Source organism: Ischnura elegans, chromosome 1, assembly GCF_921293095.1.
Source record: "Ischnura elegans chromosome 1, ioIscEleg1.1, whole genome shotgun sequence".
NCBI classification, from domain to species: Eukaryota; Metazoa; Arthropoda; class Insecta; order Odonata; family Coenagrionidae; genus Ischnura; species Ischnura elegans.
The window spans coordinates 49676232-49691399 of NC_060246.1; the positions used below are offsets into that span (position 1 = coordinate 49676232).

General features: G+C 36.4%; 2 protein-coding genes across 10 annotated transcripts in view; one reads left to right on the plus strand and one right to left on the minus strand.

Annotated features, from left to right (window-relative positions):
• Positions 1-8312, minus strand: part of LOC124159725 (WD repeat domain phosphoinositide-interacting protein 2) — a 35283-nt gene extending 26971 nt beyond the window's left edge. For all 3 annotated transcript variants that reach the window (XM_046535650.1, XM_046535639.1, XM_046535644.1), the window contains exons 1-7: positions 8089-8312; positions 7599-7681; positions 2810-2976; positions 1812-2006; positions 1322-1593; positions 1057-1233; positions 562-669 (exon numbers count right to left, since the gene is read on the minus strand). In XM_046535650.1, coding sequence (XP_046391606.1) covers positions 562-669; positions 1057-1233; positions 1322-1593; positions 1812-2006; positions 2810-2976; positions 7599-7681; positions 8089-8225 — 1139 coding nt within the window. In that variant the 5' untranslated portion in view covers positions 8226-8312. The remainder of the gene's footprint in view (positions 1-561; positions 670-1056; positions 1234-1321; positions 1594-1811; positions 2007-2809; positions 2977-7598; positions 7682-8088) is intronic.
• Positions 8313-8365: 53 nt separating this feature from the next.
• Positions 8366-15168, plus strand: part of LOC124159747 (monocyte to macrophage differentiation factor 2) — a 56772-nt gene continuing 49969 nt past the window's right edge. Inside the window, exons 1-3 of one of the 7 annotated variants that reach the window (XM_046535660.1) lie at positions 13209-13313; positions 13407-13488; positions 13711-13851. In XM_046535660.1, the coding sequence (XP_046391616.1) occupies positions 13757-13851 (95 nt within the window). In that variant the 5' untranslated portion in view covers positions 13209-13313; positions 13407-13488; positions 13711-13756. The other 6 variants (XM_046535666.1, XM_046535672.1, XM_046535688.1 and 3 more) reach the window with 6 other exon arrangements.

Sequence of the window (15168 nt, forward strand, 5' to 3'; positions counted from 1 at the left end):
AAGAGTTGAATGGCACAAGCGTGCCATTCAACTGGGCTACTCTTCAAAGTAAGCCGTAGCGGAGCACGAAGCCACTGCACATGCAATCGACTCCAAAAAATCAAGAGTCATTGCGAGGGTAAAACATTTTAAAGCCTGACTCATCTGCGAAGCCATTGGAATAAAGAAGAACAAGAACAACTATAAGAGAGATACCGAATTGAGAATCAGCAGTACTTGGAACCCAGTCATCCGCAACATTTTGTTATCTTCCCCATCCAGTCCTCACTCCTCACACCCTCCGCCCGACCCTCCCACCTGAAATAAAAAAGGGCAGCAAAAAAATAAATCCCAGCATCATTCCCTTGAAGGAGAGACCAGCAGTCGGTCGCGAAACGTCGAGGCAATCTCCACCACGACACGCGGCATATGTCACTCTTTTTAATCACTTTTAACCTTGCCCAATAAGTAAATGAATCCCAATTTGACATATTAATTTGTGTTAAATATTAAGGCACTTAAAGGTACATTGATACAGACCAGGTATAAAATAATTGCCAATCCCTGATAATATTTACTCACCTGTGTTGTTTCAGCAGGTTACAATCACCTCCTTCTGAGGTATCCAAATTATAAATATACAGGTATCCATCAGCTGAAGCAACGAGCAAGCGTAAAATTTTCTGCACTCTGAAAAAAAACAAAGGTATGATCATGCTTTTTCAATTTCATTCCAAAAATTCACAATTTCAAAGCTGTAAATATGAATACAATATTCACACCACAAATGACCACAAATTCTGCACAGAATGAAAAAACTGTCGCTATCACATGATGATGATTAGATTATAATACCTAAATCTAAGTGCAATTAAAATAATTTGAGAAAAACAATATTCTCAAACATTATGACATAAGTTTTTTATCTTTCAGACATGGTTAGAATAAGCAAATATTAATTTAAGAACATCAAATATTACACTCAATAATAACAAAACTAAGGAAGTCATTCTATCTTAATACTGCCTCCCCAAATTATTATCAGTAACATAGAAAACAAATCAAAGGGTCACCTACGTTGTAATGGCACAAACATTTCGCATTCCTTGAAAGGGAAGATGCACCGATGCAAATGCTCTGCCTTGATTGAAGACATCAGTGACTTGTGAGGGAAGATAATTAGCTGATGCAGAAACTGCCTTCGTCAAATACCCCATCCAACCCTGGCACTCCTCTGGGGCTGCTCGACAACTTCTGTGGGATGGGATAAGTTAATTTGCATAACTCTTATCAATTATTTGATTATCTGTGCATCTGTGACTTCCAATAGTAAGTAACTCACATATCTTTGGGTTCATCTAGGCGAAACACATGTACAGTTTCAGTATTGCTTGAGCAACACAAGAAATATGAGTCCATGGAAAAGGCAAGACTGCATATTGAGACACAACGCTTCACTCCTCTTCGAAACTCAAACACCTTGGAACCATCAGCAACATTAAATACTCTTATAACAGTGCCTTTCTCAGATGCAGTAGCCACCCTGGCACCAGAAGGATTGAAGGCCAGTGCTGCTAATGGACTATCATGAGCAGGAATCATGGTTTTGGCATGCTGACCAAGGAGACAATAACATGTAAATATCTATTCATCATAACAAACAAGATAAATATAAATTATAAACACCCACACAGTAATTACTATGAACAAAATCCTAATTGAAAACAAAAAGAACTTCAGATAGAGCTTAAATCATCCCACACAAAAACTTCTCAATGGATATATTACTGATGGCAAATAAAGTCAACCCCATTAATAATAGATATACTCACAAGATTTACAGCATCAAAAATCTGGACTTCTCCGATAGTGTTTGAACCAGGATATGCCAGAAAACAATTCTCACTATTAACTGATAGGGTACAAAGGCCCATTGGATTGGGTGGTGTGTCCCGTATTGTATGTAAAACTTTCATATCTCTAATATTATGTATATACAACGATTCCTCCAAACAAACCACCAGCCGCTGCAAAAAATAAAATTTACTGCAGAGATCTTTTACATATGTCAACAACATGAAATATTAAATCATTCAACATGTTCACAGTATAGAAGCTCTATAATACAAAGTCCCATACCATAGCTCTATAATGCCATGAACAGAGTCTTCTCTCTTTTTTCCCCATTGATAATTAAATATGTAATTAGTAATTTCATTATTTTGTGATATCAGTGTTTATTTTATCACAGCCAGCAGCATTTGGATAAGAGTTTACCAACATGAACAAATTACAATTTACATCGAATTACTATGCAAAGCAATGTAAATCCAAGCATGTACGTAAGGGACATCGCTGAACTCACTCATGTGATGCTTCTCTAGTGCTTTGTTTTGCTCGTGATTAATTGCATTAATTTATCAGAGGTACTGCATGTGCAAAGAATTTCGTTCAATCTAGAAGCAAGATACTCTTGGAGCAGGAGACAAAAACTTTTGCATGAGAAATAAGCTTGCCCACTAATATATACAACAAATATGAAAGGTGCAACAAAAAAAATGAATAAGTTTTTATTGAATTCTGAGGAATATTTTGATTTAAAAACCTATTTGCCATATATTTACAACACAATTACAAATTGCAACAATTTAAACACTTATGCCATCATGTTCACCACCAATCCACCTAGCAAAAAAAAATTATCAGAAGTGAAATATAATACAATTCATATTTCCATTAAAGAAGCAAAACAATAATTCAGGTGCAAGAGCTCAAAAGAATTCTCATAAAAACCCAAAAACGTTATCGCTAAAATTAATTAACTACTCACCGCTCTATTAAGTTTTACAGCAAGAATAGTATTTGAATAGCTGTAGTTGCATATTTCAGTGCCTTTTTTAAAATGACAAACTTTCAACTTCCTGGGAGAAGAGAGACTAACAACTGCCACGAGACTGCTGCTGAAGAGACGCTCCACAATACAGATGTCTTCAGAATCTGTATCAGAGAAAAAAATTATTTTTGACAGCATGAAATGCTATGAATATCAACATTAAGTGGTGTCACACTCTAACCTCACTGTAAGTATCACCACAACGAAAAAGTAACGCCAAAATGGTACCTAATGCTATTTAATAGGATGTTTGATCTTAGACAATGCACCTTCAGTGGAAGTAAGTGGCAAAATATTTTACTTTTAAACGGACAGCTCTATTCCTGATATCACCTATTCTTTCAGTCCCAAATATCTATGAGCAGAGCTTTATGGCATCAGAAATTTTCAAATATGTATTGTGAAAATTAGTGATGGGTCGATTCCAAAATTTTAACGATTCCGATTCTACCGATACCGATTCTATCGATTCTGACGCCATAGGCTCCAAGAAAAAATCACTCAATTTCAGGCAACCACTTAAAAAATTATTACTCTGTGAAAGAATAAGTTGACAATAGCATCTTTCATATCAAAACTATATTCAATTAAAATATAATAGCTAAATTTCAACACAGAACATACCTGAAAAGTGGTGTTACCTCATAGGTATCACTTTACAATATTAGCACTCATGTTTAAATTTAAAACAAAAGTATCTCCTTTTATATCTATTTTTTATTGAAAATATCTTATCATTGTCAATAATTTCTCACAAATTTAGTCTCCTTTTACAGACTTCACATTTTCGCTCAGAAAGCAAAGCATCTTTACTCTGTCAGGATAAAGCCTGTTGCGTTTTACATCACATATTTTTCCTGCCGAACTAAAAAATCTTTCACTGAACACAGTGGATGGCGGTATGGCAAGAAACGCTAATACTTTCAGCCTTGAGTACGATATACAAGTCTTCCAGTATTTCCCAGGGAAGGAAAATGGTGGTGCATTCATCTCTGATAAATAATCTTCCACTTCAGCTTCAACAGTGTTTGCTATGGTGACTTTGGGTACTTTTCCAAATGCATCACTGTATCTTGACCATATACCTATCACAGGCTCCCTAGTCTGCATTTGCTCCTCCGGAATATAATAGGGAAGTCTGAGTTGCACTTTTTGATCTCATGTTGAGTTGAAAATTACTCGCGAGTATCGAATCGAGTCGAGTATGGTAATTTCTGAACCAGGAATACAGCAATGCATACGACAATATATTCTACTCCAATTTTCTATAAGGAATTTCTTGCCTAGTAATGTAAGAAGGAAAATATAATGAGGATCGTTGATGGTTACTGTCAGAAGTAGGAGATGAATGAAAATTAATGTGTCTTCAACAGTTCCATAGGCACAGCTGAGATTAATTAACCCCAAGTAATATGTCGGCCATTTAACTCATATATGTATCAAAACTACAAGGGAGAGCCCTGAGTATAGTCATTTTCACAGTTATAATAAAGATTACATGCAACGTATATGAATCATGTAATACTTGGTCCTTTCAAATTCTCAAGCAGAAAAACCAATTATGCTACATGCTCAGCCAGCAGGTTTTGACGTCTCCATGTTACAGTATTACTGACTGCAGAAAATTGCCTTTTCCTACACACTTGTGTGACTTGGCAAGCACTTTCCAACCAAATATATAAGATTTCGGAAACTGGAATTTTTATTAAAAATTATATCAACATTTTTATGGATCTCGAATCTTCATGTAATTCAAGTGGACGAAGCGAACGAACTACAGAACTAAGCTTTAGTCTTGCAGAGCCAAAAAAAACTTCTCACGTCGTTTTATCAACCTTAAAAACTCTTGTTTTTTTTAAGTCCAAGAAAGTAACTAAACGATACAAATGAATATCACATCGGACGGACGCAGTAATAAAAAAGGCTAAAAGATGCCTTGTGATGTGTAAACTCTGCTTTCCACGCGACTCACCTCGGCGAAGGTGGAAAGGGAAAAAGGGTAAAGGTTGTTGCTTTTCGCGGAAACAGTTAATTTTTCTCTATCTTAAGCAAGCCCCTTTGGCCCCAATGGAAAACCTTCCACTGTTTCCATCGACCGTCTCAAGTCAGCCCATCTTCTTGAGGAGGACTCTCCGCCTACTCCATCAGTGCCATCACCAGATATTACCACTCACTCCAGCCGCACCGTCCGTCCTCCGGACCGTTTTGGGGTCGACACTCTCTCTCTTCCGAGTAGTATGGCGCAACATCCGCCACAACACACAGTAGAGAAAATCGGGAATGTTCCAGGAACTTCCAGCGTGGCGTTCGCCGTTACTATATAAACAAGCCATCTCAGCCAACAATGATTCAGTCAGTTCAGTCTATACTTCGAAGAGATAATTAACGCTCCAATGCAGAAACGACACAAGTGTGTTATTTAGCGTAGTAATCATAACATAAGTATTATTCAGCGTAGTAAATCGCTACATTATCCACCACAAGTCTATTAACTCACATAACTTATTCATTATATTAAAACTATTTAGCAGTGAAAAATGTTAGTTTTCTCATCACCTAGTGTTTCCTGTACACTAAAGAAGCGTTATGCATAAATTATTAGTTTTCCTTAAAAAAAGTTTTAAATTGCATATTAATTTCCCAGATAGTCAAACATCGAGTCCAGTAGACTGTTTTAACCTTTTTTTATACATTTCTTTTACAAATTTATCATTCTACTTGGCATTCACAAAAGATTAAGGCTAAACACAATAATGCAAATCGGACATCATCTAAACAAGTTATTGACTGCTATGATATTGTAAACATAACAAGCAAGTATAATTTGCGTAAAATATTTTCCATGATTTGGCTACATTGTGGTAAAACAACGATTCCTCAAATGCAGTTTTCTCAGAAGAGGCAAAATAAATATAAGCACAGAAGAAAGTAAGAAGCATCAAGAGTCTCACGGGCACACCATGCCTGGTTTTGATGCAATTCAGAAAAAATATTTTTAAGATACCTTAGCTCTAAAAGTAGTTGGAATGACTGGATTGAATAGGATATACATATATAATAAGAAGAAGTTGAAAATGTATGCCAAGCTGACATTTCAACTACAAAATATAATTTAAAAAATTTGAAGCGATGAGTCCGAGAGACTCACTCCGTATTAGGGTTATGCCAGAAGCCTTTTTCCATTTACTTTCCTGTGACCAAGCATAAGGAGTGGCAGTTACTGACTGGAACAGTTGTGAATTGCAATCACCTTATAGTGTTTGCAGATCGGTTTTGCTTTTTTGACCTCACTCATGAATCATATATGTTTTAATTTGCCAATTTAATAAATGTTCATACTTGATTTTTCTTCCATTTATCAAAAAATGTTTCACCCTTTTGGTAAAACTAAATTTAGAACCACATATTTTGTCAAGTACAAATATGCATTACTCAAGAGTGCACGGCTCTTTTCCTGAGGTTTGAAGGTGAAAAACTAAAAATATAGTATTATGGTAACTTGGTATTATGCCATTTTATCTCAGGATTTGGTTAATATTTAAATCATACAGTTGGTGTATTTGACAGCTGTTATTATGCATGTAATACTGGGTCAAGACTTTAGCAAAAACCTCATTGCCCCATGATAATCCTGTTTCTGCAGGATACAACGGCTATAATCGGATACAAATTTATTCATTTGAATATGCAGTACTGCTTAATTAATTAGGTTGTTGCCCTGTAAGAATCTGTGTTATAACTGGGCATTGAAGTACAGCTAATTGCACAACTATGCCACGCCCCCTTCAAACCCGCCATTACGGAGGAAATGGGGCACTCCATTACGTTCCTATGGGTTGATGGTTAGCTGGTATTTGAATCTACCTATAGATGGCTTCTCTACTATTTTTTGCTCTGTCATTGATGACTTTTACTTAATCTACACCCGGCAATACGTCAAAGCTTAGCCTATCAATTGACGTCATTATGTTGACAATGAAGCAGCAAAAGACTGACCTGTGCTGGATGGGTACTGCATAGAATGAGTAGCCGCATGTGAAATTAATATTAATATGTACCATTGCAGATAATATAACAAAAAGAATGAACATGCTAAAGAACTCATAGAAGTGCGAAACTATGATTTAGTTTAAAATTTATTGATTTAGTTAAAGATGGTATAGAGAAAATTTTTTCAATGGGAAATTGTGGCAATTAACTTGATTCTCTTAGCAAAAAACATACATATTCTGCAAGGCAATGCATTGCAACTATCGTTTTTTATTTCGTCTTTGTTTAACTGTGCTCTTTTGCTTGGTAGTTATCATCCTATTTTTAGCTGTTAATTTTTATGAACCTGAGCAAAATGAGTTAGCTGTAATTTGAATATATAAAGTAGAAATTAGATTAGCCCAATTATTTTTATATGGAGGCTAAATAACATATGCAGATCTTTAAGCATTTAGAATATGAGCTGTCTCTAAGTAAAAATGTTCCAATGCTAACTACTTTATCCAAACTTTTTCCAATTGATTAAGATACATAAGCACAATTCCATTGAGAAATGAATACCACATTGAATACGATGCAGTATTTCAGGATACTAACAATTTTGATGTAATTATTTAATACATAATTAAAATGATCAATAATCAGAATTAATGATCATAACAGTTCTTCGTTCTCATAAGGGTTATTTTTATAATACGTTAACTAGTTTATAGCGAAGAATAGTTTAAATATTTACCATTTTCATATATCTGCTCCAAATTGTCGACAGAATTTAGGGAAAAAAGGCGATAGCCAGTCTTCGTGCCAACAGCCAGTGACCTAAAAGGAAATACACACCACCTTTTAAATGCACAACAATCATACACAATAAATGCTTCAAAAAATATGAAGGTGAACGATATTCTTGAAATATAACATACGCTAGGCATAAACATGTTTAACGCAGTAAAATTTAAACATTACAGAAAAGAGAAACGCTTTTTTTCCGGGCCAAAATTCAACAGTGACACGTATCGTGAAGTTACGCAAATAAGCATGATGACATTTGCTCGTACCTTTCACTTTCTGTAACACACGGATATTTAATTTAGATTCGATTATCATAATAAGACATTCTCTACTTTTTAAACGTAGCCATAGGAAAACCACAGAATATATGGTGAATAATCTCCAATGATAGCAGTGCAAATAACAAATGACATAACACAACAGGGCAGTTTACATACGTGCAATCCTGATTGAAATTAACAAAGAAAACACCACTGTTGGGATCAGCTCCTTGACTTGCGAGGTTCATTAGTCCTGATATACCAGCCTTCAATCCCTGCGTCAATACATCTACGTTTCTGGCGAAATTTTGCATATATATTGCGTAAATGTCAGCGACCTTGGCAGCCTCACTCCATATTGATATTGACCACAGAAACAGCTGAGTTAGCGTTGCGCGATTGTTTATAAGTTGCGAACTCGCGAATGATGACGGATGAAAGGCTGTGACGAATCGAGGTGTGGGGAGTTGTTGGTAAATGTTGAATTTTTAGTGAAAGCAAATTTATTTTATGGTGGAGGATGGAATAATAGAAACTGATCAATTTCTTATTTGAATGCCACATTTGGAGATAGCCATTAGTATTAATGACAGCAATGAATGTTTGGGACTACGTAATTGGTTCACTACGGCACTGATTGCGACACATGAGAAGGTATGTACAAGCACGGGATGGATTCAACTTGACTGATAGAGCGAGCGACTTTAGATAATGGTTGTTAGCAACCATTAAGGGTAGTGACCTGTTTATCTACCAGGGAAGTGCGATAACTGTAACAGCTTTTGTTGTCGATGTGAACTTAAGTGAAATGCATTTTTGAAATGCTCTTGAACACTTTGTTTATCATTGAAATGTACCTTTGGTATTGAGTCCTCTTTTGTGACCGAGATCAATGTTTCGTGAAACAACTGTGATAACTTGCTGGAAAAATGTGTATCCTTTATTTTGTCGATAACTGCATTGCATATTTTATGGGTTTTCTCTCCAGACAACCCACACAGCACACGAACATCTTTAGGACTTCCGGTGACTGTCCATCAAGTGGCATACGAACGGGCTGTCGGCATTTATGCCAAAGGATGTCCGCTGCACGTCCGCATGTCAGTAAAAAAAAGGCTGCCTGCGGACGTCCTGATCAGGACGTCTGTAGGCAGCCTTTCGAAGGTGTCCGCTTTGGACACCTTCAGGACACATTTAGGTTAGGACTGAATTTTGTTCGTTACCAATAAATACTAGGTCCGGATATTTAAATAAATAAGGCATCGATTTCATGTACAATATTTATTAGACTTCTTTGGTACAAGAAGCTAACACAAGAAATTAAATATTACTTATTTTTCTTCTTCCCCTGCAAGCGTTCCTTGGCGTGCCTAATCCAATTTCTCACAGTCACCTCTACATATTTTCCAGGGTCTCCTGCACTGAGCTCCTGTAAAGATGACTGATATAATTATGCAGCATCGTGTCTGGTAGATGAAAGGCCAATAGCATAAGACAAGCCCTGTTGGAAAATTCTTGTAAAAATTGGACACATTTCTTATAAGAATTTTTCTTATTAGAAAATTTTGATCAGAAATTGAGCAAAATTAAGAATATTTCTTGTAAGTATCAAATTCAAAATGTTATTTATAAGAAATTTTCTGATGGAAAAAATCATTATAAATATCATATCATTATGCTTAAAACACATGTGCAAACTTCTATAAAAAGCTACATAAGATTTACATCCCTACTCTAGGAAGCCACAGCCTCATTACTCTTGGGCTTAACATACTTAAAAGTCTTAAAATCATAAAGTTAAAATTGTGAAACCTGTCCACAGTAGGCCCTGAACATTTTTGAAACTTTTCTTTAACAAAAATGTGTTGCCTCATTGAACTCGTTATAAAACAAACATTTAGAAACCATGGATGAGAAGTTACTTTTCTCATCAAGAAGCTTGACAGCTATAACAAAAAGCCAATAGGAATGTACTTACGGATAATAATCCTAGCCAATCTAAGGACTGTGAAGGATCGCTTGCTGCCAGCACCAGCTAAGCTAAATTCTGTGGTCATATCTTCACTGATCACCCTTCTCATAATTCACCAGGTGGCATCTGAGGCAGTATTTCTTCCTGTTATACTCAAGTATAGACTACCTGTTTAATATGACTGGTAGCTTAGAACATTGTTTATAAAGCCAACATAACATATGATACATAGAAATATGAATGTCAAATATTTTGGCATTACATGGCCATCTTATCAGAAAAAGGTTCATTTTTTAAGTGCTCCTTCAAGGTCCTTAACTCAGCCTCTGTGGATATATTTAAGAATACATTTTATTGTGGAATAATATTCTCTCGGTATTCCCACCGGGTTAGATACTCCATTTCTGCCGCCATTAAAAATCTCTGATTCAGGGCACGGAATGCACGATGCTGACGAATCGGCGGAAATGGAACTTATAACCTGGTGGGAATCACAAGAGAAGTTAACCCACATCATTCTCTGGGAAATTATCAAATCTTTTTCAAAATTGTACTCACCTTCTAAGAACAGCAGGTACTGGGCTTCGCGGTACGATGGTTGCTATTAATATATTTGGAGCCTTAACAATTCAGCGACTTGAAAATTTTGTCTCCGTGAAAAAATGTGGTCACCTTCGCTTACACTTTCATACGATGACTTTTTACAACTTTCGGCGTGAATTATCAAGACTCCAGAATATATGTATTAAATATCTCTCTTTACGATGTTATACTTTATTTGATGATCATAAAACAAAAACAATGTAAATTCTTTGCGTAAAAAAGGTTAAATTAACAATATTATTTGGATGACTCAATTTTCATTCATTGAAAGAAAGAAGCCTTAAGAAAATTCTTCCAAGAAACTGTCCACATTGATTTTGGTCCAATAGGACTTCACAAGTGTGGTCAAAACTTTTGTACGGATGGGATACTGATTGGACGTCCAAGATCGGACAGTGTGTGGACGGATGGCAAGGACATCAGCTGGTCGTCCTCTGGCTGTCCTGAAAATCCGCGGACAGCGAGAATATGCCTCAGACACGCAGCAGATGTCCTTTGGCAACAACGTGCGTTGTGGGAATAAAGTGTTACATGCTTCATTTTCCATCGCCAGAACATGGGTATACCCAGTGTGGGACAAGAGAGGGCAGCTGCCCCCCCCCCCCAGTAGCAAAAATTGCAAATGTCTTATAGGAAAATAATATTTTTTCAAGCAAATAATTTGGAAAACTAATACAGAGCTGTTACAGTTTCCTTAAAATGTTTTTTTCATTCACCTTTTCCGTGCTTAAATCTTACCTACAACTTACACAGCCATGGCTTGCCCCCCCCCCCTCCCTAGTTTTGATCCTGGGTACGCCCTTACGCCACAACACTATCGCTTATCTGATATCAGGGGAGGATTCAGCATCACATTAAGGGGGGATCCAGGTCATGACTTGGGTCCAGGAAGCATGGAAATTATTGTCATGAATTTGCATATGCACTCTGTTTACTAAGATACAGACACTATGTTAAAATAATAAAATTTTTGGGGTTCCATGACCTCTATGATCCGCCCCTGCCTGATAGCTATGCCTAACTCAATCCTTCCCATCTCTAGGAAGGTTTCCCGGGGTAATGTCCTATTTGAGTTTCTTGGTCCATATATGTGTCAGGGGGGAGGCCAAGGGATATCCTGCGTTTTGGGTGTCTGCCAGCTGCAGCTTTGAACTATCGTTGTACCTCCCCTACATTTAGTAAATATAACTATTTTGAATTTATTATTTATTTACAATTTTATACAGCCCGTTTAAAACTTTGTGACCTCTTGGTGATCAGTGTTGAGCTTGGGCGAGTCTGTTATGAAGAAGTAACATTAAACAGGGTTGTAGGTGGCAATTGCCATTTTTGCATGGGCCTTGCATCCCAGTTTATACCTGGTAGTTTAGCAGCTGCCAGTGATCATTTTTACCTTTTCAGTGGAAGTCCTTGTGCATCAAAATGAGCTAAGGAGAACATTGCCACAAGCGAGTGCAATGGGACCAGTGTTACCTTTGCAGTGATAGTGAAGGAGAAGATGGAAAACAAGCTTCTAATGAGCTCATGCGATGCACACTAAACCTAAGAATAGTACTATAGGGTTATAATCCTTACCGAAAAATTGCATAGGTAAGAGTCTGAATGACAATAAACAATAATAATATTATTTATTGCCTAAGGATCTTGGTACATGCATGTTCCATGCTATACTGCATGTCGATGTTTCAGTACAATATATAATACCCGCACAGAACATATTTACATAGCCAAATATTCATCAACAGAATGAAATAAATGAGCCTCAGAGAAATAAAAATATTATTTAAAACTACTGTCTATGTTTTCCCTGGTGAGATGATTTCCAGTGGAATTACAAGTGAAACCTATGCATTTGCCATTTTTCAAAAATTTACCCTGACCACCCATTGCCTTGGGGGTTTATCCCCTCCAGGCCGCTCCATCCCCCAAAGCATGATCCTAGTAATCCTGCAGCTGCAATGATTATATTAATGCTTTGATAGGTGATGATTCATACAAGAATTAGAAATTTCCTATTTGAAAGTGACCTGTTCCTGATATTCTCTCCTCATAGTCCCCTTCTGAGCTTCTACATTCCCTTTCCTCGCCTTCCTAACTTTCATAATGGGGTAATTTCCTTCATCAAAGAAAACGAAAGGCATTGATTGCGATTCATCACCCAGCATTAGTGTATTCATAATATAAAAATAATTTGGTTTTAGAAATCCCAGTTTAGACAAATGGCAATGGTCAATTTTAACCGCATTGGAAAAAGGCCAGATTGGTGCCCATGCGATGCCACTCCATGTGATGTCTAAGGGACCTAGTTTCTATAAGAGTATTAGAGTAAGTCTCTAGTAAACTCGGGAGACTTTTGGGAGTCATTTTCTAGTGTATAAACTGAATTTTAAGCGGAAAAAAGTATATAGCGGTACTAAGTGTTTACTGTAGTATATCAGCATACTGTTTATAAAAAGTATGTAATTTCCTTATTCCGAGGAATAAACGATTTCGATTTTACATTGTCGTGATGGGCGAATTTTCAAACTCGGATTTCGGCCTTGAGACATGTGCCATATGAAAATTTGAAATCTCCGTGAAAAACTGAATAACTATCTACCCTACTTTCCCCGTAACCCTCTTTGTTAATTCATAATAAAATCCCGAAAAATATCCTGCACGCGAAAAATCTTGTTTGAACCTAATTTGAAACCGTGAAGCCCGGCGCGTGCAAGAATTGAGATGAGGAGCGGCAATGCGCCGCCGCGCAGCGGTGTTGATCGTCACTCGTTGAACCAAGAATCGTCTGCGGTGGTTGTTGAATGACGAATGCACTCAATTAAAGGCTGTTGGTATAACATGTATAAGTCTTGCCCCATGTTTGTTGTCAATTAAATCTTAGAATATGTATACATCTAATTGCATATTAAAATATTTCCAGTTATGAGCTTAATCGGAATTGATTATATCCAAGTCGGCGTTTGTGATGCTAAGTAAAAGTTAGCTGAAACTGTGTATATTACGTAAGTTACGTACCTCATATTCCCCTCTGTGCTTTTCTGATATTATTAATCAGTGTATTTGCGTGCTCATGTTCATAAAATCCTGTTTTTGTCCAGCCGTGGCGTAGAATTTACGGCCAAGACTCGAGATGCTTGATACTAGCAGTTGGCCATTATTAATATTTTTTTATCGTCTTCCTGAACCTTGAAATTATTGTTTGGCTCTCTTTGTTTATTTTTCAGGTGTAATTATGTGTTGTGTGCGTGGCCGCCGTGAATTGCTCAAGAAATGACTTCAATATTGTTACCATCGAATTCGGCGAGGATGAGATTCAACGCCGAGTTAAAGACGCTTTATTCTTACATTACGAACAAATTAAAAGGGTAGGTTCATATCATTAAATTATTTATTTTCGTATGGGCGAGGGAGCAATTTATACAGGGAAAATTGATGCTTTGATTCATTATAGTATCTATTAATTAGCCGTGCATGTTTGATCCTTGCTCTAATGTCGCAATGTCGAATGTAACGTTTCTATTTCCAACTTAATTTATCTCCAGTTTTTTTATTCAATCATAAATTTCCTTCGGGTGAATAGTTTTTATAAGTGATTGGTTTCGATTGCACTCATGATTACTGTCATTTATCTTATCAATTGTTTGCTTCGTGTTTTAAACACTAACAATTATGGAAGATGACTAAATAACCATTGTTCGTAAACAATATCTTTCATTAATTTGCCTATCAATTTTGCTTTGCCCTTCAAGCACCAGCTGCCTCTGTTATCTGTATCTTACACCACTGTGTATGTTTATTCAACTCATCAATCTCATTTACATTTTATGGAAAAATTTTACCGAAACCTGGTGCAATATCATAGAATTTTACCATACAGTTTATTTCCTTGTCTCCTTCCTTACAGGTCTTTTTTTTAATGGCTTAAGCCATCAGAATTCTCACACAACAATCCCCCTCTCATCCCACAACAACCCATAGCAACCTACCACCACTCTTCATTACACATAAACATCAAATCAATGGAAGTACATATCAATGGAACATAAAAATAAATATCAAACTGGTCATGCTTTTTGTGTTGTATGCTGAAGCATGATTCCAACAGCAGTTATACTTGAAGGTTTGGATGATGTCACAAACTTTGTAATGTTTAACCATTGAGTTAAGATTTTAATGCATATACTTTCCCAAAAACTTTCGTAAGGCCTTTTTATGTAGTGTATAAATAACTTGTATATACAAGTTAATGTCTAAATGTAGGAGCATGAGAATGAATGCCAAAATGTACCATATGGTACATATGTAACCACCCAACTTGTGCAAATGCATGAGCAGAAAATAGAACCTGTTCTAATTTGATTGATTCATGCATTCGAACATATTCCGTTCTGGTATACCAAAATCCTTCATGCAATCAGATATTAACTCATATGTTTTAACCCATTTATGCCTAGTGTTCCATTTTTGGAACACCTAACGGGACATTCTAATTTAATGACTACGACTCATAATACACCAATATGACACGGTTTTTCTTCTTGTGCCTCTTTATAAAGATATGTTGTATTATGGAGTGCAAATATTTAGTCAGTTTTGCCAACCCATCGCAGCCAATGTGTTGAGAAATATCAGTTTTTTTTTTCAAAGCAGTTTTTCTGAGACCATCTCTAATGTTATATTAT